Source organism: Pseudophryne corroboree, chromosome 2 (assembly GCF_028390025.1).
Source record: "Pseudophryne corroboree isolate aPseCor3 chromosome 2, aPseCor3.hap2, whole genome shotgun sequence".
NCBI classification, from domain to species: domain Eukaryota; kingdom Metazoa; phylum Chordata; class Amphibia; order Anura; family Myobatrachidae; genus Pseudophryne; species Pseudophryne corroboree.
In genome coordinates, this window is record NC_086445.1 from 639,213,843 (window position 1) to 639,237,225 (window position 23,383).

At 49.4% G+C, this 23,383-nt stretch overlaps 1 protein-coding gene across 2 annotated transcripts in view; it reads right to left on the reverse strand.

Annotated features, from left to right (window-relative positions):
* Positions 1–23,383, reverse strand: part of CEPT1 (choline/ethanolamine phosphotransferase 1) — a 508,394-nt gene that overhangs the window by 406,498 nt on the left and 78,513 nt on the right. For both annotated transcript variants that reach the window (XM_063954949.1, XM_063954948.1), the window contains exon 2: positions 7–380. In XM_063954949.1, coding sequence (XP_063811019.1) covers positions 7–345 — 339 coding nt within the window. In that variant the 5' untranslated portion in view covers positions 346–380. The remainder of the gene's footprint in view (positions 1–6; positions 381–23,383) is intronic.

A 23,383-nucleotide genomic window follows, 5' to 3' on the forward strand; every position in this document is an offset into this window, starting at 1 on the left:
TTTTACCTGTTCCGTTGCTGTTGGGCAGTAACATGCTAAAACTACTGTTGTAAAGATATTGATTGAAAGTCCTATTATGGTGATTAGATTTGGTGCAATCCATGATGGGACCTGTCCTACCAACCATTCCCAAAATCCTTGCATTAATGGTTCCAGAAGTGATTTTCCACAGCTTTGGTAACGATGCTCCTCTAATTTTTTCAACTGGTGTCGCGATAACGGTGGAGTCTGCAATTCTATAAGCTTGCTTAAAGCACACGTAGGTTTGGGAACATGTTCATAGCTTGAATGAAGTTCTGAGTGGTGTTCCCCACATCTTCTCCTTGATGTTCTTTGCGCACTCATGGAGTTTAGATTTCAAATTCAAGCAAAGGAGAAATCTAGAGAGCGAGAAGACAATCTTGTCATATTTCTGGACCAACAGGATAAGCATCATAACATTGTAAAATGGCTTAATTCCATTTGTAAGGCATTGAAAAACAGGATTTTGATACCTACCGGTAAATCCTTTTCTCCTAGTCCGTAGAGGATGCTGGGGTCCACTTCATGACCATGGGGTAGAGACGGTTCCGCAGGAGCCATGGGCACTCTTAAGACTTTTCAATGGGTGTGAACTGGCTCCTCCCTCTATGCCCCTCCTCCAGACCTCAGTTATAGGAACTGTGCTGAGGGAGACGGACATTTTGAGGAAAGGATTTACTTTAAACTAGTGGTGAGATACATACCAGCTCACACCTCAACTATGCCGCACAACATGGCATTCAACAGAACACACGCCAACAGGCATGAACCAATTACAGCAACATGCTGAAACGGGTTCACTACGATATGCTGGCGGTCGGGCTCCCGGCGACCAGCATACCGGCGCCGGGAGCCCGACCGCCGGCTCACCGACAGTGTGGCGAGCGCAAATGAGCCCCTTGCGGGCTCGCCGCGCTATGCGCGCCACACTATTTTATTCTCCCTCCAGGGGGGGGCGTAGACCCCCACGAGGGAGAATAAGTGTCGGTATGCCGGCTGTCGGGATCCCGGCGCCAGTATACTGTGCGCCGGGATCCCGTCAGTCGGCATACAGAAGACCACCCACTGAAACATATATAACACAACTTGTGTAACTCTAATAACAAAACTGCAGGTAAAGTACGCACTGGGACGGGCGCCCAGCATCCTTTACGGACTAGGAGAAAAGGATTTACCGGTAGGGATCAAAATCCTATTTTCTCATACGTCCAAGAGGATGCTGGGGTCCACTTCATGACCATGGGGTTTATACCAAAGCTCCAGTACGGGCGGGAGAGTGCGGATGACCCTGCAGCACCGATTGACCGAACTTGAGGTCTTCATCGGCCAAGGTGTCAAACCTGTAGAATTTAGCAAATGTGTCTGACCCCGACCAAGTAGCTGCTCGGCAAAGTTGCAATGCCGAGACCCCCCGGGCAGCCGCCCAGGATGAGCCCACCTTCCTAGTGGAATGGGCCTTCACCGACGTCGGTAACGGCAATCCAGCCGTAGTATGAGCATGCTGAATCATACTTCTGATCCAACGCGCAATAGTCTGCTTGGAAGCAGGACACCCAATCTTGTTGGGAGCATACAGGACAAACAAAGACTCTGTTTTCCGTATTCGAGCTGTTCTAGCGACATAAATCTTCAAAGCCCTAACCACATGTAGAGACTTTGACTCAGTGAACGTGTCAGTAACCACTGGCACGACAATAGGTTGGTTTATGTGGAAAGATGAAACCACCTTCGGAAGAAAATGTTGACGAGTCCTCAACTCTGCCCTATCTTCATGGAAGATCAGGTAAGGGCACTTGTGAGACAAGGCCCCCAATTCAGACACCCGCCGCGCGGATGCCAAAAGCATCACCACTTTCCAAGTGAGAAACTTCAACTCTATCTCTCGTAGAGGCTCAAACCAATCTGATTGAAGGAACTGCAACACCACATTAAGGTCCCATGGTGCCACTGGAGGCACAAATGGAGGCTGGATGTGCAGAACCCCTTTCACGGAAGTCTGAACCTCTGAAAGAGAGGCTAATTGTTTTTGGAAGAACACTGACAAGGCCGAAATCTGGACCTTGATTGATCCCAATCGTAGGCCCACCTCCACACCAGCCTGCAGAAAATGGAGAAAACATCCCAACTCAAACTCTTCCGTAGGAGCCTTCTTGGATTCACACCGACACATATTTTCTCCAAATACGGTGGTAATGTTTCAACGTTACTCCTTTCCTGGCCTGAATAAGGGTGGGTATGACATCCTTGGAATACCCTTTGGGGCTAGGATCCGGCGCTCAACAGCCATGCCGTCAAACGTAGCCGCGGTAAGTATTGATACAAGCACGGCCCCTGCTGCAGCAGGTCCTCGCGAAGAGGAAGAGGCCGAAGATCTTCTATGAGCAACTCCTGAAGATCTGGGTACCAAGCCCTCCTTGGCCAGTCTGGGGCAATGAAGATTGCTCGAACTCTTGTTCTTCTTATGATCCTGAGCACTTTTGGGATCAGCGGAAGTGGAGGAAAGACATACACCGACCAGAGGGTCTCTTGACCTGGAACAATATTTCTGAAGCTTCTTGTTGAGATAAGATGCCATCATGTCTACTTGAGGAACTCCCCAAAGACTTGTCACCTCTGGGAAGACTTCTTGGTGTAGGTCCCACTCTCCTGGATGGAGATCGTGTCTGCTGAGGAAGTCTGCTTCCCAGTTGTCTACTCCAGGAATGAAAATTGCAGACAGAGCCTTTGCATGTCTTTCTGCCCAGAGGAGGATCTTCGTCACCTCTGCCATTGCCACTCTGCTTTTCGTTCCGCCCTGCCTGTTTATGTACGCGACTGCTGTTACATTGTCCGACCGGATCTGCACGGGATGATCTTGAAGAAGATGTACCGCTTGTTGAAGGCCGTTGTAAATGGCTCTCAATTCCAGCACGTTTATGTGAAGACAGGCTTCCTGACTTGACCATTTTCCCTGGAAGATTTCTCCCTGAGTGACAGCTCCCCAGCCTCGGAGACTTGCATCCGTGGTTACCAGGAGCCAGTCCTGAATCCCGAACCTGCGTCCCTCTAGTAGGTGAGAACTGTGTAGCCACCACAGGAGCGAAATCCTGGCTTTTGACGATAGGATTATCTCCCGGTGCACGTGTAGGTGGGATCCCGACCACTTGTCCAACAGGTCCCACTGGAATACCCTGGCATGGAACCTGCCAAACTGTATGGCCTCGTAGGCCGCCACCACTTCCCCAACAACCGAATGCACTGATGGATCGACACACTCGATGGTTTCAATATCTGTTTTACCATTTTCTGGATTTCCAGACCCTTTTCTACCGGAAGAAATACTCTCTGAACTTCTGTGTCCAGAATCAACCCGAGAAAAGACAATCTTGTCGTCGGTTCCAACTGTGACTTTGGATAATTTATGATCCAACCGTGTTGTTGGAGTATTGAAAGGGAGAGTGTGATGTTTTGTAACAACTGCTCCCTGGATCTCGCCTTTATCAGGAGATCGTCTAAATAAGGATTTATATGGACTCCTTTTTGAGAACCATTATCTCCGCCATCACCTTGGTGAATACCCTCGGCACCGTGGAGAGACCGAAAGGTAACGTCTGGAATTGGTAATGGCAATTCTGAACCGCGACTCTCAGATTTGCCTGGTAAGTAGGATAAATGGGAACATGCAGGTAAGGATCTTTTATGTCTACAGACACCATGTAGTCCCCCTCCTCCAGACTGGAAATCACTGTCCTCAGTGATTCCATTTTGAACTTGAATCGTTTCAAGTAGAGATTCAGATTTTTCAGGTTTAGGATCGGTCTGACCAAGCAGTCTGGCTTCGGAACTACAAAAAAGCTTGAATAAAACCCCTCCCCTTGTTGTGACAAAGGTACCAGGACTATGACCTGATTCTGACATAATTTTTGGATTGCCGCTGTTACTGCTTCCCTTTCTGGAAGAGAAGCTGGCAAGGTCGATTTGAAAAATCGGCATGAGGGAACGTCTTAAAACTCCAGCTTGTATCCCTGGGACACTATTTGCAACACCCAGGGATCCAGGCCAGACAGAATCCAACCTTGGCTGAACAGTTTGAGACGTGCCCCCACCCGAGTGGCCTCCCGCAAAGGAGCCCCAGCGTCATGCTGAAGATTTGGCAGAAGTAGGGGTAGACTTGTGCTCCTGGGAACATGAAGCTGCTGTGGACTTCTTTCCCTTTCCCCTTCCCCTACCCGCAAAGAAGGGGGAACCTCTCGCTTTTTTGTATTTATTGAGCCGAAAGGACTGCATGTGCAGGTGATAATAAGATTTTAAACCTACCGGTAAATCTTTTTCTCGTAGTCCGTAGAGGATGCTGGGGACTCCGTAAGGACCATGGGGATAGACGGGCTCCGCAGGAGACATGGGCACTTTAAGAAAGACTTTAGGTCTGGGTGTGCACTGGCTCCTCCCTCTATGCCCCTCCTCTAGACCTCAGTTAGAGAAACTGTGCCCAGAGGAGACGGACAGTACGAGGAAAGGATTTCTGTTAATCCAAGGGCAAGATTCATACCAGCCACACCAATCACACCGTATAACTTGTGTATCTATTAAACAGTTAACAGTATGAAAAAACAACATAGCATCAGTCCAACCTGATGAAACTACAAGTCTCGCAGAAGTAGTCCGCACTTGGGACGGGCGCCCAGCATCCTCTACGGACTACGAGAAAAAGATTTACCGGTAGGTTTAAAATCTTATTTTCTCTTACATCCTAGAGGATGCTGGGGACTTCAGTAAGGACCATGGGGATTATACCAAAGCTCCCAAACGGGCGGGAGAGTGCGGATGACTCTGAAGCACCGAATGAGCAAACCTTAGGTCATCCTCAGCCAGGGTATCAAACTTATAGAACTTTGCAAAGGTGTTTGAACCCGACCAAGTAGCAGCTCGGCACAGTTGTAGTGCCGAGACCCCTCGGGCAGCCGCCCAAGACGAGCCCACCTTCCTAGTGGAATGAGCCTTGACCGATTTTGGTAACGGCAATCCAGCCGTAGAATGCGCCTGCTGAATCGTGTTACAGATCCAGCGAGCAATAGTCTGCTTCGAAGCAGGGGCGCCAACCTTGTTGGCTGCATATAGGACAAACCGTGCTTCTGTTTTCTCTAGCCGTTCTGGCCACATAAATTTGCAAAGCCCTGACTACATCAAGGGACTCGGAATCCTCCAAATCTCGTGTAGCCACAGGTACCACGAAAGGTTGGCTCATATGAAAAGATGACACCACCTTAGGCAAGAATTGAGGACGGGTCCGCAATTCCGCCCTATGCATATGGAAAACCAGATAGGGGCTTTTATGAGACAAAGCCGCCAATTCCGACACTCGCCTAGCCGAAGCCAAGGCTAATAAAATATCTCACTTGGAAGGTGGTCATGTTAACTCCACCGTTTGAAGTGGTTCAAACCAGTGCGACTTAAGGAAACTCAACACCACGTTAAGGTCCCAAGGCGCCACCGGAAGTATAAAAGGAGGCCGAATACGCAGCACTCCCTTCACAAAAGTCTGTACTTCTGGGAGAGAAGCCAATTCTTTTTGAAAGAAAATAGATAAGGCCGAAATCTGAACCTTAATGGAGCCTAATTTTATGCCCAAATTCACTCCAGTCTGTAGGAAGTGAAGGAAACGGCCCAGATGGAATTCTTCCGTAGGAGTATTCATGGCCTCACACCAAGAAACATATTTTCGCCATATCCGGTGATAATGTTTAGCTGTCATGTCTTTCCTAGCCTTTATCAGAGTAGGAATGACCTCATCCGGAATTCCCTTTTCCTCTAGGATCCGGCGTTCAACAGCCATGCCGTCAAACGCAGCCGCGGTAAGTCTTGGAACAGACATGGCCCCTGTTCTAACAGGTCCTGTCTTAGAGGTAGAGGCCACGGATCTTCTGTGAGCATTTCCAGCAGATCCGGATACCAGGTCCTTCGTGGCCAATCTGGAACAATGAGAATTGTTCTCACTCCTCTTTTTCTTAATATTCTCAACACCTTGGGTATGAGAGGAAGAGGAGGAAACGCATAGACCGACTGGAACACCCACGGTGTCACTAGGGCATCTACTGCTACCGCCTGAGGGTCTTTTGATTTGGCGCAATACCTCTGTAGCTTTTAGTTGAGGCGGGACGCCATCATGTCTATCTGGGGCAGTCCCCACTGACTTGCAATCTGTGCGAAGACTACCCGATGAAGTCCCCACTCCCCTGGATGCAGGTCGTGTCTGCTGAGGAAGTCTGCTTCCCAGTTGTCCACTCCCGGAATGAACACTGCTGACAGTGCGCTTACATGATTTTCCGCCCAGCGAAGAATCCTGGTGGCTTCCGCCATTGCCATTCTGCTCCTTGTGCCGCCTTGGCGGTTTACATGAGCCACTGCGGTGATGTTGTCTGACTGGATCAGAACTGGTTGGTCGCGAAGTAAGTTCTCCGCTTGACGTAGGGCGTTGTATATGGCCCTCAGTTCCAGGATGTTGATGTGAAGACAAGTTTCTTGACTTGTCCAAAGTCCTTGGAAGTTTCTTACCAGTGTGACTGCTCCCCACCCTCTGAGGCTCGCGTCCGTGGTCACCAGGATCCAATCCTGAATGCCGAACCTGCGGCCTTCCAAAAGGTGAGCACTCTGCAGCCACCACAGGAGAGATACCCTGGCCCTGGGGGACAGGGTGATCAGCCGATGAATTTGTAGATGTGACCCGGACCACTTGTCCCATTGGAAAGTCCTTGCATGGAACCTGCCGAAGGGAATGGCTTCGTATGTTGCCACCATTTTTCCCAGGACTTGAGTGCAATGATGCACAGACACTTGTTTTGGCTTCAATAGGTTCTTGACTAGAGTCATGAGTTCCTGAGCTTTTTCTATCGGAAGAAAAACCCTTTTCTGGTCTGTGTCCAGAATCATGCCCAAGAAGGTCAGACGAGTCGTAGGAACCAGCTGTGACTTCGGGATATTGAGAATCCAGCCGTGTTGCTGTAACACCTTCAATGAAAGTGACACGCTGTTCAGTAACTGCTCTCGTGATCTCGCTTTTATGAGGAGATCATCCAAGTATGGGATAATTGCGACACCCTGCTTGCGCAGGAGCACCATCATTTCCGCCATTACCTTGGTGAAAATCCTCGGGGCCGTGGAAAGCCCAAACGGCAACGTCTGAAATTGGTAATGACTATCCTGTACCGCAAATCTCAGGTACGCCTGGTGAGGTGGATAAATGGGGACATGAAGGTATGCATCCTTTATGTCCAGAGATACCATAAAATCCCCCCCTTCCAGGCTGGCGATGACCGCTCTGAGCGATTCCATCTTGAACTTGACCCTTTGCAGGTATATGTTCAGGGATTTTAAATTCAATATGGGTCTGACTGAACCGTCCGGTTTCGGAACTACAAACAGGGTTGAGTAGTATGAGAAGAACAATTCCAGACGCGCTGTCACAGCTGCCAGCAAGGGATTGTCAGTCCCAATACAAAGTTTTTACAACAAAAGGCAATTAAGCCGGCGCTGGCTGTCTTTCCAATAATTAAAACAACTATGGATGATTTAAAAAACACTTGTATTTATTAACGGACACTAATTAGTGAAATAAAAACATGAATAAAATATAAAATTCACACAATCATATAAAATTATAGGGCATATATGGAGCTGAGAAAAAATTCAAATGTGCTGCTAATGAGTGTCCACTGAGGATCCCGGACTAGAACACTGGACAAAAGTTCCCTGGGGAAGAGAAATGGAATACAGCTGGTTTTACCCGTATGAGCGGAGGCTTCCAATTGCTTTTGAAAAACAGCAAGCAAGCTGTATCACTTGTATTCAAGCTGGGTCTCTCCGATGAATGCTGTAATTGATATGTCCCACAGAGAACAATTCCAAGGCAGGTGTTCCAATAATAGATTGTCAAAACTCTCATTAGCAGCACATTTGAATTTTTTCTCAGCTCCATATATGCCCTATAATTTTATATGATTGTGTGAATTTTATATTTTATTCATGTTTTTATTTCACTAATTAGTGTCAGTTAATAAATACAAGTGTTTTTTAAATCATCCATAGTTGTTTTAATTATTGGAAAGACAGCCAGCGCCGGCTTAATTGCCTTTTGTTGTAAAAGGGTTGAGTAGTATCCCTTCCCTCTCTGAAGCAGGGTAACTTCGACCACCACTTGTTGAAGACACAATTTGTGAATAGCATTTAACACAGGGCCGTTTCTAGCCAATTTGGCTCCCAGTGCGAGATTTAAAAATGCGCCCCCCCCCCCCCATTCACACCCGGCAAGGGTGTGTGGCCTCGTTAAAATGGGCATGGCTTTGTTAAGATGGGCGTGGCCTCATCTGATCTCATCATCGGCCACCACAGGATAAAAAAAAAAAGTCCTCATTTTACACATTACAGCAGGCAAGTGTCCCCATTTTACACAGCACGGTAGGCAAGTGTCCCCATTTTACACATTGCGGTAGGCACGTGCCCCCATTTTACACATTGCGGCAGGAAAGTGACCCCATTTTACACATTGCGGCAGGCACGTGCACCCATTTTACACAGTACAACAGGCAAGTGTCCCCATTTTACACATTGCGGCAGGCACGTGTCCCCATTTTACACATTGCGGCAGGCACGTGCCCCCATTTTACACATTCCGGCAGGCAAGTGTCCCCATTTTACACATTACGGCAGGCAAGTGTCCCCAGTTTACACATTGCGGCAGACAGGTGTCCCCATTTTACACATTCCGGCAGGCAAGTGTCCCCATTTTACACATTCTGGCAGACAGGTGTCCCCATTTTACACATTCCGGAAGACAGGTCATTCCGCGAAACCCAGCCCCCCGAGCTGGGCACTCGGGAGGAGAGGGGGTTTGAAAGTGCTCAGCAAGTGCCGCGGCGGGCGCCCCGTGCGGTTGCATGGCTCGCCCGCCGCAAGAAACGGCACCGATTTAACACTATCTCCCTTTCTAGGGGAGAAGTCGGTAGAGCAGATTTGAAAAACCGGCGAGGAGGCACCTCTTCAAATTCCAGCTTGTATCCCTGAGAAACAATTTCTATTGCCCAGGGATCCACCTGTGAGTGAACCCAGATGTGGCTGAAAAGTCGAAGACGTGCCCCCACTGGGGCGGACTCCCTCAGCGGAGCCCCAGCATCATGCGGTGGATTTTGCAGAGGCTGGGGAGGACTTCTGTTCCTGGGAACTAGCTGTGCAGCTTTTTACCTCTGCCCTTACCTCTGGCAAGAAAGGACGATCCACGTACTCTTTTGCTTTTATTTGAACAAAAGGACTGCATTTGATAATGTGGCGCTTTCTTAGGTTGTGAGGGAACATAAGGCAAAAAATTTGATTTACCTGCCGTAGCTGTGGAGACCAGGTCCGAGACCCCTTCCCCAAACAATTCTTCACCCTTGTAAGGTAAGACCTCCATATATCTTTTTGAGTCGGCATCACCTGTCCACTGCCGGGTCCAGAGGACTCGTCTAGCAGAAATTGACATAGCGTTTATTCTGGAACCCAGTAAACTAATGTCTCTTTGAGCATCTCTCATATATAACACAGCATCCTTTATATGGCCTAGGGTCAATAAAATGGTATCCTTATCTAGGGTCTCAATTTCCGCTGATAAGGAATCTGTCCATGCTGCTACAGCGCTACAAACCCAGGCCAACGCAATTGCCGGTCTGAGTAATGTACCAGAATGTGTGTAAATGGATTTCAAGGTAACCTCCTGCTTGCGGTCAGCAGGATCCTTGAGGGTAGCCGTATCTTGGGATGGCAGCGCTATCTTTTTTGACAAGCGTGTCAACGCTTTGTCCACCTTAGGGGAGGATTCCCACCGTATCCTGTCCGTTGGCGGGAAAGGATACGCCATAAGAATCCTTTTGGGAATCTGCAGTTTTTTTGTCTGGAGATTCCTACGCTTTTTCACATAATTCGTTTAACTCATGTGAGGAGGGAAAGTTACCTCAGGCTTCTTTCCCTTATACATGTGTACCCTCGTGTCAGGGACAGGGGGTTCCTCTGTGATATGCAACACTTCTTTTATTGCAATAATCATATATCGAATACATTTAGCCACTTTTGGCTGTAACTTTGCATCATCGTAGTCGACACTGGAGTCCGAATCCGTGTCGGTATCTGTGTCTCCTATCTGTGATAGTGGGCGCTTCTGAGACCCTGAAGGTCCCGGCGACATAGGGACAGACATGGGTTCACTCCCTGACTGTTCCTTAGCTTCTTTGTCTAATCTTTTGTGCAATTAGTTCACACTAGCACTTAAAACATTCCACATATCCATCCAGTCAGGTGTCGGCACCGCCGACGGAGACCTCACATTCATACGCTCCCCCTTCTCCCTAGGTGAGCCTTCTACCCCAGACATGTCGACACACGCGTACCGACACACCACACACACAGGGAACCTCTTATCTGAAGATAGTTTCCACACCAGGCCCTTTGGAAAGACAGAGAGAGAGTATGTCAGCACACACCCCAGCGCTATATGACCCTGGAAAAAAAACACTAAATGTTTATCCAGTAGCGCGGTTTATACTTTATATCCACCAAATTTGTCATCCCCCCCCCCCCCCCCCTCTTAAAACCCCTCTATTACTGTGTATTAGCAGGGGAGAGTCCGGGGAGCTTCCTCTCAGCGCTTTGCTGTGGAGAAAAATGGCGCTGGTGAGTGCTGAGGGAGAAGCCCCGCCCCCTGGGTGGCCGGCTTCTGTCCCGCTCAAAATTACTGAAAACTGGCGGGGGCTCTGTTATATACATGTACAGTGCCCATCTGTACATGTATATACTTATTTTGCCAATGGAGAGGTTTTATTGCTGCCCAGGGCGCCCCCCCTGCGCCCTTACAGTGACTGCGGTGTGTGAGGTGTATGGGAGCAATGGCGCACAGCTTTACTGCTGTGCGTTACCTCAATGAAGATCATGAAGTCTTCTGCCGCCTCTGAAGTCTTCTTTTCTTCTCATACTCACCCGGCTTCTATCTTCCGGCTCTGCGAGGAGGACGGCGGCGCAGCTCTGGGACGGACGACGAGGGTGAGACCTGCGTACCAATCCCTCTGGAGCTAATGGTGTCCAGTAGCCTAAGAAACAGAGCCTTGAAACTCACAGAAGTAGGTCTGTTTCTCTCTCTTCAGTCCCTCGATGCAGGGAGTCTGTTGCCAGCAGGCTCCCTGAAAATAAAAAACCTAACAAATATACTTTCTGACAGGAAGCTCAGGAGAGCTCCCTGTAGTGCACCCATCTCCTCTGGGCACAGTATCAAACTGAGGTCTGGAGGAGGGGCATAGAGGGAGGAGCCAGTGCACACCCAGACCTAAAGTCTTTCTTAAAGTGCCCATGTCTCCTGCGGAGCCCGTCTATCCCCATGGTCCTTACGGAGTCCCTAGCATCCTCTAAGACGTTAGAGAAATGTCTTTTTTGCCGGTGCAGGCAAAAATGTTGACTTACCTGCGGTAGCTGCAGAGACTAACGCATCCAGTCCATCGCCAAATAAGGCCTCACCTTTATATGGGAGAGCCTCCATATTTCTTTTGTAATCTGCATCCGCGTTCCACTGGCAAATCCACAACGCCCGCCGAGCCGATACTGCCATGGTAGCGGCTTGTGAACTCAAGAGTCCAATATCTTTCATCGCTTCTAGCATGTATGCGGCAGAGTCTTTGATACTCCTTAAGTTAGGGAATATCTCATCTTTATCAATTTTGTCAATTTCTGATGACACGCTTTCTGACCATTTTTCAATAGTGCGACTCACCCACGCGCAAACAATTGTGGGCCTGAGCAGCGTACCATTGCCAACATAAATGGATTTCAATGTAGTTTCCATCTTTCGGTCTGCCGGCTCTTTTAGTGAAGCCGTGCCAGGTGCAGGGAGAATTACCTTCTTTGTCAACCTGGACAGTGCACTGTCTAACACAGGGGGTGACTCCCATTTTTTCCTGTCCTCCACCGGGAAAGGATAAGCTATCTGAATTCTCTTGGGAATACGAAATTTCTTTTCGGGATTCACCCACATCCCTTCAAAGAGTGTATTAAGCTCGTGGGAAGGAGGGAAAGTGACCTTAGATTTCTTTTCTTTATAGAAATAAGCCTTCTCCTGAGGTACAGGAGTGGCTTCCGTGACTTCCAGAACTTCCCTTATAGCCACAATCATATATTGTATATTTTTTGCCAATTTATGATCTATTTCTCTGGAGTCACTATCGTCGTCACAAGAATCAGTGTCCGTGTCGGTATCAGTATTCACAATATTCGCAAATGGTCTCTTATGTGACCCAGAGGGGTCGCCTGCGGATGGAAGAACAGAGCCATGAAAAATCACATCCTCCACAGATTTTCTCCAGCACTCAGCATAAGATTCAGACTTATCTAATCTCGTATTGATATGATGCATACTATCACGTATTTCTTTCACCCATGCAGGCTCTTGGTGTGCCGGCAGCGCCACCACATTACACTTCTGTGTCCCTAAAATGGTTTCCTCCGGGGAGGAACTCCCTGCCTCTGACATGTATTACACACGTGTACAACACACACACGGACACACTGAGACTTATAGGGGACAGACCCACAGTAAAATCTGTCAGAGGGACACAGTTTAGGACCAGCCAGTTCACAACCCCAGCGCCAGTATCTAGTGCCTGTGAATACAGAATGCCCACTGACATGCAGCGCCTTTTACACAGTAAAACACACTTGTAAAGCACCAAATTAGCTTGTGCCCCCCCCCCCCCCCCCTGTTTTGCACCCTGATACTTGTAGTCAGAAGTGAAGGAGGACCAGCGATGTCTCTGCAGCCTGAGGAGAGAGAAAATGGCACTGAGCAGTGTGCTGGCTGCCTGAGGAAGAAGCTCCGCCCTTTTTACCTTAGAAACTTTTCATAATATTTATACTGGCGGGGGTAGGGCTGTGCCTGGGCATCTTATGCCCCCTGTTTGCCAGTTTATAGAGGTGTTTTTGCTGTCCGGGGCGCGCCCCCCCCTCCCCCCGCGCCCTGCACTGCCTGTGTGTGAGGGCAGCAATGGAGCGCTGCGCTCCCGCCAGCCGTGCTGTACCTCAGCCGTCACTTTTCTTGATAGAAGATCTGTCTTCTACTAACCTGTCTTCTGACTTCTGGCTCTGTGAGGGAGGTGACGGCGTGCTGTGGGAGTGAGCATCTAGACACGGCTAGCGTTCAGTACCCTTTAGGAGCTAATGGTGTCCTGTCAGCCAGAAGCAGAGCCATGGAACTCTTCAGGAAGTTGGTTCCTACTTCTGCCCCCTCAGTCCCACGAAGCAGGGAGTCTGTTGCCTGCAGTTCTCCCTGAAAATAAAAAAACCTAACATAAGTCTTTTCAGAGAAACTCAGTAGAGCTCCTCAGAGTGCATCCAGTCTGCCTGATTACATTTCTAAAACTGAAGTCTGGAGGAGGAGCATAGAGGGAGGAGCCAGTACACACCCATTGAAAAGTCTTAAGAGTGCCCATGACTCCTGCGGAACCGTCTATACCCCATGGTCACGAAGTGGACCCCAGCATCCTCTAGGATGTATGAGAAACAATGAAAATATTAAATTAAACATTTCTATGGAGGTCCGTTTTTATCGCCTAGGCAAAAAAACTAGACTTTTCACTAGTTTTAGGGCGAAAGGGGATTCACCATATTCAATAACAGGGCCGTTTTTTCACCTAGGCGAGATTACTGTTAGCCCTGACTTGTGCCCACAGTGCCCCAGCAGCGGGTCCCGACAGTCATCACTTCTGGTGTGACATCAGTCCCGAAACCGGAAGTAGCGGCACGGACGCCGGGTGCGTGAGCTGGAGCAAGGAGGAGAGTCTATTTGGTACTGTAAGTATAAATATTTCCACAGTTTTTCACATGTTTTATCCAACGATGGGGTCCAGAGCCCCGAAACGTTGATCCATTAAAGCACGTTTTTTTATTCACTGAAAGTCTTGGAGTGCCGCCTGTTACATAGTGATATTATCCTGGTTGAGCCCCCAGAGGAAGGCACACAAGCAAGGTATGAAATACTGCTACCTAGCAGGCATAGCATCGGTAGTGCCGTAGTACACACACGGATGGCTGGATGGAGATAGATAGATAGATAGATAGATAGATAGATAGATAGATAGATAGATAGATAGATAGATAGATAGATAGATAGATAGATAGATAGATAGATAGATAGATAGATTATATATATAAATAATAAGATTTTACTCACCGGTAAATCTATTTATCGTAGTCCGTAGTGGATGCTGGGGACTCCATGGGGAATAGACGGGCTCCGCAGGAGACTGGGCACTCTAAGAAAGAATTAGGACTACTGGTGTGCACTGGCTCCTCCCTCTATGCCCCTCCTCCAGACCTCAGTTAAGGAAACTGTGCCCGGAAGAGCTGACATTATAAGGAAAGGATTTTGGAATCCAGGGTAAGACTCATACCAGTCACACCAATCACACCGTATAACTTGTGATAACCTTACCCAGTTAACAGTATGAAAAACAACAGAGCATCAGACAACCTGATGCAACATAACATAACCCTTATTTAAGCAATAACTATATACAAGTATTGCAGAAGAAGTCCGCACTTGGGACGGGCGCCCAGCATCCACTACGGACTACGAGAAATAGATTTACCGGTAAGTAAAATCTTATTTTCTCTAAAGTCCTAGTGGATGCTGGGGACTCCGTAAGGACCATGGGGATTATACCAAAGCTCCCAAACGGGCGGGAGAGTGCGGATGACTCTGCAGCACCGAATGGGCAAACACAAGGTCCTCCTCAGCCAGGGTATCAAACTTGTAGAATTTTTGTAAAAGTGTTTGAACCCGACCAAGTAGCTGCTCGGCAAAGCTGTAATGCCGAGACCCCTCGGGCAGCCGCCCAAGAAGAGCCCACTTTCCTTGTGGAATGGGCTTTTACTGATTTTGGATGCGGCAATCCAGCAGCAGAATGAGCCTGCTGAATCATGTTACAGATCCAGCGAGCAATAGTTTGCTTTGAAGCAGGAGCACCCAGCTTGTTGGATGCATACAGGATAAACAGCGAGTCAGTATTCCTGACTCCAGCCGTTCTGGCTACATAAATCTTCAAAGCCCTGACTACATCAAGTAACTTGGAATCCTCCAAGTCACGAGTAGCCGCAGGCACCACAATAGGTTGGTTCAAATGAAAAGATGACACCACCTTCGGCAGAAATTGCGGACGAGTCCGTAATTCTGCCCTGTCCATATGGAAAACCAGATAGGGGCTTTTACATGACAAAGCCGCCAATTCTGACACACGCCTAGCCGAAGCTAAGGCCAATAGCATGACCACTTTCCACGTGAGATACTTTAGCTCCACGGTCTTAAGTGGCTCAAACCAGTGAGATTTCAGGAAACTCAACACCACGTTAAGATCCCAAGGTTCCACCGGTGGCACAAAAGGGGGCTGAATATGCAGCACTCCCTTTACAAACGTCTGAACCTCAGGAAGTGAAGCCAGTTCCTTTTGAAAGAAAATGGATAGGGCCGAAATCTGGACCTTTATGGATCCTAATTTTAAGCCCATAGTCACTCCTGACTGTAGGAAGTGTAGGAACCGGCCCAGCTGGAATTCCTCTGTAGGGGCCTTCCAGGCCTCGCACCAAGCAACATATTTTCGCCATATACGGTGATAATGTTTTGCCGTCACGTCCTTCCTAGCCTGTATCAGCGTAGGAATAACTTCATCCGGAATGCCTTTTTCCGCTAAGATCCGGCGTTCAACCGCCATGCCGTCAAACGCAGCCGCGGTAAGTCTTGGAACAGACAGGACCCCTGTTGCAACAGATCCTGTCTGAGAGGCAGAGGCCACGGGTCCTCTGTGAGCATTTCTTGCAGTTCCGGGTACCAAGTCCTTCTTGGCCAATCCGGAACAATGAGTATTGTTCTCACTCCTTTTTCTTACGATTCTCAGCACCTTGGGTATGAGAGGAAGAGGAGGAAACACATAGACCAACTGGAACACCCAAGAGCGTCCACAGCTATCGCCTGAGGGTCTCTTGACCTGGCGCAATACCTTTGTAGCTTTTTGTTCAGGCGGGATGCCATCATGTCCACCTGTGGCAGTTCCCATCGATTTGTAATCTGAGTGAAGACTTCCTGATGAAGTCCCCACTCTCCCGGGTGGAGGTCGTGCCTGCTGAGGAAGTCTGCTTCCCAGTTGTCCACTCCCGGAATGAACACCGCTGACGGTGCTTGCACGTGATTCTCCGACCAACGAATAATTCAGGTGGCTTCCGCCATCGCCACCCTGCTTCTTGTGCCGCCCTGGCGGTTTACATGAGCCACTGCGGTGATGTTGTCTGACTGAATCAGCACCAGATGGTTGCGAAGCAGAGGCTCCGCTTGACTCAGGGCGTTGTATATGGCCCTTAGTTCCAGGATATTTATATGCAGACAAGTCTCCTGACTTGACCACAGCCCTTGGAAGTTTCTTCCCTGAGTGACTGCCCCCCATCCTCGGAGGCTTGCATCCGTGGTCACCAGAACCCAGTCCTGTATGCCGAACCTGCGGCCCTCGAGAAGGTGAGCACTCTGCAGCCACCACAGAAGAGACACCCTGGCCCTGGGGGATAGGGTGAGCAGCCGATGCATTTGAAGATGCGATCCGGACCACTTGTCCAACAGATCCCATTGAAAGTTCCTCGCATGGAACCTGCCGAAGGGAATGGCCTCGTATGATGCCACCATCTTTCCCAGGACTCGCGTGCAGTGATGCACCGACACCTGTTTTGGTTTTAAGAGGTCTCTGACCAGAGTCACGAGCTCCTGAGCCTTCTCCGCCGGGAGAAACACCTTCTTCTGGTCCGTGTCCAGAATCATGCCCAGGAAGGGCAGACGCGTCGTAGGAATCAGCTGCGACTTTGGAATATTCAGAATCCAGCCGTGCTGTTGCAACACTTCCTGAGAGTGTGCTACGCTGACCAGCAACTGCTCCCTGGACCTCGCCTTTATGAGGAGATCGTCCAAGTATGGGATAATTGTGACTCCTTGCTTTCGTAGGAGCACCATCATTTCCGCCATTACCTTGGTAAATATTCTCGGAGCCGTGGACAGACCAAACGGCAACGTCTGGAATTGGTAATGACAGTCCTGTACCACAAATCTGAGGTACTCCTGATGAGGTGGATAAATGGGGACATGCCGGTAAGCATCCTTGATGTCCAGAGACACCATAAAATCCCCCTCTTCCAGGCTTGCAATGACCGCTCTCAGCGATTCCATCTTCAACTTGAACCTTTTCAGGTAAATGTTCAGGGATTTTAAATTCAATATGGGTCTGACCGAACCATCCGGTTTCGGTACCACAAACATTGTGGAATAGTAACCCCTTCCCTGTTGAAGGAGGGGAACCTTTACCACCACCTGCTGGAGATAAAATTTGTGAATTGCCGCTAACACTACTTACCTTTCCATGGGGGAAGCTGGCAGGGCCGATTTGAGGTAACGGTGAGGGGGCATCACTTCGAATTCCAGCTTGTATCCCTGAGACACAATCTGTATCGCCCAGGGATCCACCTGTGAGAGAACCCACTGGTGGCTGAAATGACGGAGACGCGCCCCCACCGCTCCTGGCTCCACCCGTGGAGCCCCAGCGTCATGCGGTGGATTTAGTGGAAGCCGGGGAGGACTTTTGTTCCTGGGAACTAGCTGTATTGTGCAGCTTCTTTCCTCTAACCCTGCCTCTGGCAAGAAAGGACGCACCTCTAACTTTCTTGCTTCTTTGTGATCGAAAGGACTGCATTTGGTAATACGGTGCTTTCTTAGGTTGTGAGGGAATATATGGCAAAAAACTTGACTTCCCAGCTGTAGCTGTGGAAACTAGGTCCGGGAGACCGTCCCCAAACAATTCCTTACCCTAATAAGGTAAAACCTCCATGTTCTTTTTTGAGTCTGCATCACCTGTCCATTGCAGAGTCCACAGGACCCTTCTGGCAGAAACCGACATTGCATTTATTCTAGAGCCCAGTAGGCAAATGTCTCTCTGGACATCCCTCATATATAGGACAGCGTCTTTTATATGCCCCAGGGTCAGTAAAAATAAGAATTTACTCACCTGTAATTCTATTTCTCGTAGTCCGTAGTGGATGCTGGGTACTCCGTAAGGACCAGGGGAATAGACGGGCTCCGCAGGAGACTGGGCACTCTTAAAAGAAAAGATTAGGTCCTATATCTGGTGTGCACTGGCTCCTCCCTCTATGCCCCTCCTCCAGACCTCAGTTAGGGAAACTGTGCCCGGAAGAGCTGACATTACTAGGAAAGGATTTGGAATCCAGGGTAAGACTCATACCAGCCACACCAATCACACCGTACAACTTGTGATAACTATACCCAATTAACAGTATGAACAACAACTGAGCCTCATTCAACAGATGGCTCAGAACAATAACCCTATAGTTAAGCAATAACTATATACAAGTATTGCAGAAATTCCGCACTTGGGACGGGCTCCCAGCATCCACTACGGACTACGAGAAATAGAATTACCGGTGAGTAAATTCTTATTTTCTCTGACGTCCTAGTGGATGCTGGGTACTCCGTAAGGACCATGGGGATTATACCAAAGCTCCCAAACGGGCGGGAGAGTGCGGATGACTCTGCAGCACCGAATGAGCAAACTCTAGGTCCTCCTCAGCCAGGGTATCAAACTTGTAGAATTTAGCAAAAGTGTTTGACCCTGACCAAGTCGCCGCTCGGCAAAGTTGTAAAGCCGAGACCCCTCGGACAGCCGCCCAAGAAGAGCCCACCTTCCTCGTGGAATGGGCTTTTACTGATTTAGGATGCGGCAGTCTAGCCGCAGAATGTGCAAGTTGAATCGTGCTACAGATCCAGCGAGCAATAGTCTGCTTTGAAGCAGGAGCACCCAGCTTGTTGGGTGCATGCAGGATAAACAGCGAGTTAGTTTTTCTGACTCTAGCCGTCCTGGAAACATAGATTTTCAGGGCCCGGACTACGTCCAGCAACTTGGAATCCTCCAAGTCCCGAGTAGCCGCAGGCACCACAATAGGTTGGTTCAAATGAAACGCTGATACCACCTTTGGGAGAAATTGGGGACGAGTCCTCAATTCTGCCCTGTCCATATGGAAAATCAGATATGGGCTTTTACAGGACAAAGCCGCCAATTCTGACACACGCCTAGCTGAGGCCAAGGCCAACAGCATGACTACCTTCCACGTGAGATACTTCAACTCCACGGTCTGAAGTGGCTGAAACCAATGTGATTTTAGGAAATCCAACACTACGTTGAGATCCCAAGGTGCCACTGGAGGCACAAAAGGGGGCTGAATATGCAGCACTCCCTTAACAAATGTCTGAACTTCAGGCAGTGAAGCCAGTTCTTTTTGAAAGAAAATAGACAGGGCCGAAATCTGGACTTTAATGGATCCCAATTTTAGGCCCATAGTCACTCCTGACTGTAGGAAGTGCAGAAATAGACCCAGCTGAAATTCCTCTGTGGGGGCCTTTATGGCCTCACACCAAGCAACATATTTTCGCCATATGCGGTGATAATGTTTTGCTGTCACATCCTTCCTAGCTTTTATCAGCGTAGGAATGACTTCAACTGGAATGCCCTTTTCCATTAGGATCCGGCGTTCAACCGCCATGCCGTCAAACGCAGCCGCGGTAAGTCTTGGAACAGACAGGGCCCCTGCTGTAGCAGGTCCTGTCGGAGCAGCAGAGGCCAAGGGTCCTCTGAGATCATTTCTTGTAGTTCCGGGTACCAAGTTCTTCTTGGCCAATCCGGAACGATGAGTATAGTTCTTACTCCTCTCTTTCTTATTATCCTCAGTACCTTTGGTATGAGAGGAAGAGGAGGGAACACATAAACCGACTGGTACACCCACGGTGTCACTAGAGCGTCCACAGCTATCGCCTGAGGGTCCCTTGACCTCGCGCAATATCTTTTTAGCTTTTTGTTGAGGCGGGACGCCATCATGTCCATCTGTGGCCTTTCCCAACGATTTACAATCAGCTGGAAGACTTCTGGATGAAGTCCCCACTCTCCCGGGTGGAGGTCGTGCCTGCTGAGGAAGTCTGCTTCCCAGTTGTCCACTCCCGGAATGAACACCGCTGACAGTGCTAGCACGTGATTCTCCGCCCATCGGAGAATCCTTGTGGCTTCTGCCATCGCCATCCTGCTTCTTGTGCCGCCCTGTCGGTTTACATGGGCGACCGCCGTAATGTGGTCTGACTGAATCAGCACCAGCTGGTTTTGAAGCAGGGGTTCTGCTTGACTTAGGGCATTGTAAATGGCCCTTAGTTCCAGAATATTTATGTGTAGGGAAGTCTCCTGACTCGACCATTGTCCTTGGAAGTTTCTTCCCTGAGTGACTGCCCCCCAACCTCGGAGGCTTGCATCCGTGGTCACCAGGACCCAGTCCTGAATGCCGAATCTGCGGCCCCCGAGAAGATGAGCACTCTGCAGCCACCACAGCAGAGACACCCTGGCCCTCGGGGACAGGGTGATCAGCCGATGCATCTGAAGATGCAATCCGGACCACTTGTCTAACAGATCCCACTGAAAGATCCTTGCATGGAACCTGCCGAAGGGAATTGCTTCGTAAGAAGCTACCATCTTTCCCAGGACTCGCGTGCAGTGATGCACCGACACCTGTTTTGGTTTCAGGAGGTCTCTGACCAGAGATGACAACTCCTTGGCCTTCTCCCCTGGGAGAAACACCTTCTTCTGTTCTGTGTCCAGAATCATGCCCAAGAACAGCAGACGCGTCGTAGGAACCAGCTGCGACTTTGGGATATTCAGAATCCAGCCGTGCTGTTGTAGCACTTCCCGAGATAGTGCTACTCCGACCAACAACTGCTCCTTGGACCTTGCCTTTATAAGGAGATCGTCCAAGTACGGGATAATTATAACTCTCTTCTTTCGAAGGAGTATCATCATTTCGGCCATTACCTTGGTAAATACCCTCGGTGCCGTGGACAGACCAAACGGCAACGTCTGGAATTGGTAATGGCAGTCCTGTACCACAAACCTGAGGTACTCCTGGTGAGGTGGGTAAATGGGGACATGTAGGTAAGCATCCTTGATGTCCAGTGACACCATAAAATCCCCCTCTTCCAGGCTTGCAATAACCGCCCTGAGCGATTCCATTTTGAACTTGAACTTCCTTATATAAGTGTTCAAGGATTTCAAATTTAGAATGGGTCTCGCCGAACCGTCTGGTTTCGGTACCACAAACATTGTGGAATAGTAACCCCGTCCCTGTTGAAGGAGGGGAACTTTGATTATCACCTGCTGAAGGTACAGCTTGTGAATTGCCGCCAGTACTACCTCCCTTTCCTTGGGAGCAGCTGGCAAGGCTGATTTGAGGTAACGGCGAGGGGGAGACGCCTCGAACTCCAGCTTGTATCCCTGAGATACCACTTGTAGAACCCAGAGATCCACCTGTGAGCGAACCCACTGGTCGCTGAAGTTCCGGAGACGGACCCCACCGCACCTGGCTCCACCTGTGGAGCCCCAGCGTCATGCGGTGGACTTAGTGGAAGCAGGGGAGGATTTTTGTTCCTGGGAACTGGCTGTCTGGTGCAGCTTTTTCCCTCTACCCCTGCCTCTGGGCAGAAAGGACGCGCCTCTGACCCGCTTGCCTTTCTGAGGCCGAAAAGACTGTACTTGATAATACGGTGCTTTCTTAGGCTGTGAGGGAACCGGAGGTAAAAAAGTCGACTTCCCAGCTGTTGCTGTGGATACGAGGTCCGAGAGACCGTCCCCAAACAATTCCTCACCTTTATAAGGCAAAACTTCCATGTGCCTTTTAGAATCAGCATCACCTGTCCACTGCCGAGTCCATAATACTCTCCTGGCAGAAATGGACATTGCATTAATTCTAGATGCCAGCCGGCAAATGTCCCTCTGTGCATCCCTCATATATAAGACTACGTCTTTAATATGCTCTATGGTTAGCAAAATAGTATCCCTGTCAAGGGAATCAATGTTATCTGACAGGGTATCAGACCATGCTGCTGCAGCACTACACATCCATGCTGAAGCAATAGCAGGTCTCAGTATAGTACCTGAGTGTGTATACACAGACTTCAGGATAACCTCCTGCTTTCTATCTGCAGGCTCCTTTAAGGCGGCCGTATCCTGAGACGGCAGTGCCACCTTTTTTGATAAGCGTGTGAGCGCCTTGTCCACCCTAGGGGATGTTTCCCAACGCAACCTGTCCGTTGGTGGGAAAGGGTACGCCATTAGTAACCTCTTAGAAATCACTAATTTCTTATCTGGGGAACACCACGCTTCTTCACACAATTCATTTAACTCATCAGATGGGGGAAAAGTCACTGGCTGCTTTTTCTCCCCAAACATAATACCCTTTTTAGTGGTAACCGGGTTAATGTCAGAAATGTGCAACACATTTTTCATTGCCGTAATCATGCATCGGATGGCCCTTGTGGATTGTACATTTGTCTCATCATCGTCTACACTGGAGTCAGACTCCGTGTCGACATCTGTGTCTGCCATCTGAGGTAGCGGGCGTTTTTGAGCCCCTGATGGCCTCTGAGACGCCTGGGCAGGCGCGGGCTGAGATGCCGGCTGTCCCAAAGCTGTTACGTCATCGAACCTTTTATGCAAGGAGTTGACACTGTCGGTTAATACCTTCCACATATCCATCCACTCTGGTGTCGGCCCCACAGGGGGCGACATCACACTTATCGGCTCCTGCTCCGCCTCCACGTAAGCGTCCTCATCAAACATGTCGACACAGCCGTACCGACACACCGCACACACACACACACACAGGGAATGCTCTGACTGAGGAGAGGACCCCACAAAGTCCTTTGAGGAGACAGAGAGAGAGTATGCCAGCACACACCAGAGCGCTATATAACAGAGGGATTTACACTATACACAAAGTGAATTTTCCCCCAATAGCTGCTTATATCACCTTTTGCGCCTAAATTTATGTGCCCCCCCTCTCTTTTTTACCCTTCTCGTAGTGTATACTGCAGGGGAGAGCCTGGGGAGCGTCCTTCCAGCGGAGCTGTGAAGAGAAAATGGCGCTGGCTGTGCTGAGGAAGATAGCCCCGCCCCCTCCGCGGCGGGCTTCTCCCGCTTTTTTAATAATGTTAATGGCGGGGGATTAGGCACATATACAGTTTATAACTGTATTATGTGCACATTTGCCAAAAGGTATACTTATTGCAGCCCAGGGCGCCCCCCCCAGCGCCCTGCACCCACCAGTGACCGGAGCGTGTGGTGTGCTGTGGGAGCAATGGCGCACAGCTGCAGTGCTGTGCGCTACCTTATTGAAGACCGGAGTCTTCAGCCGCCGATTTTCTCATGGTTCTTCCGTCTTCTGGCTCTGCAAGGGGGACGGCGGCGCG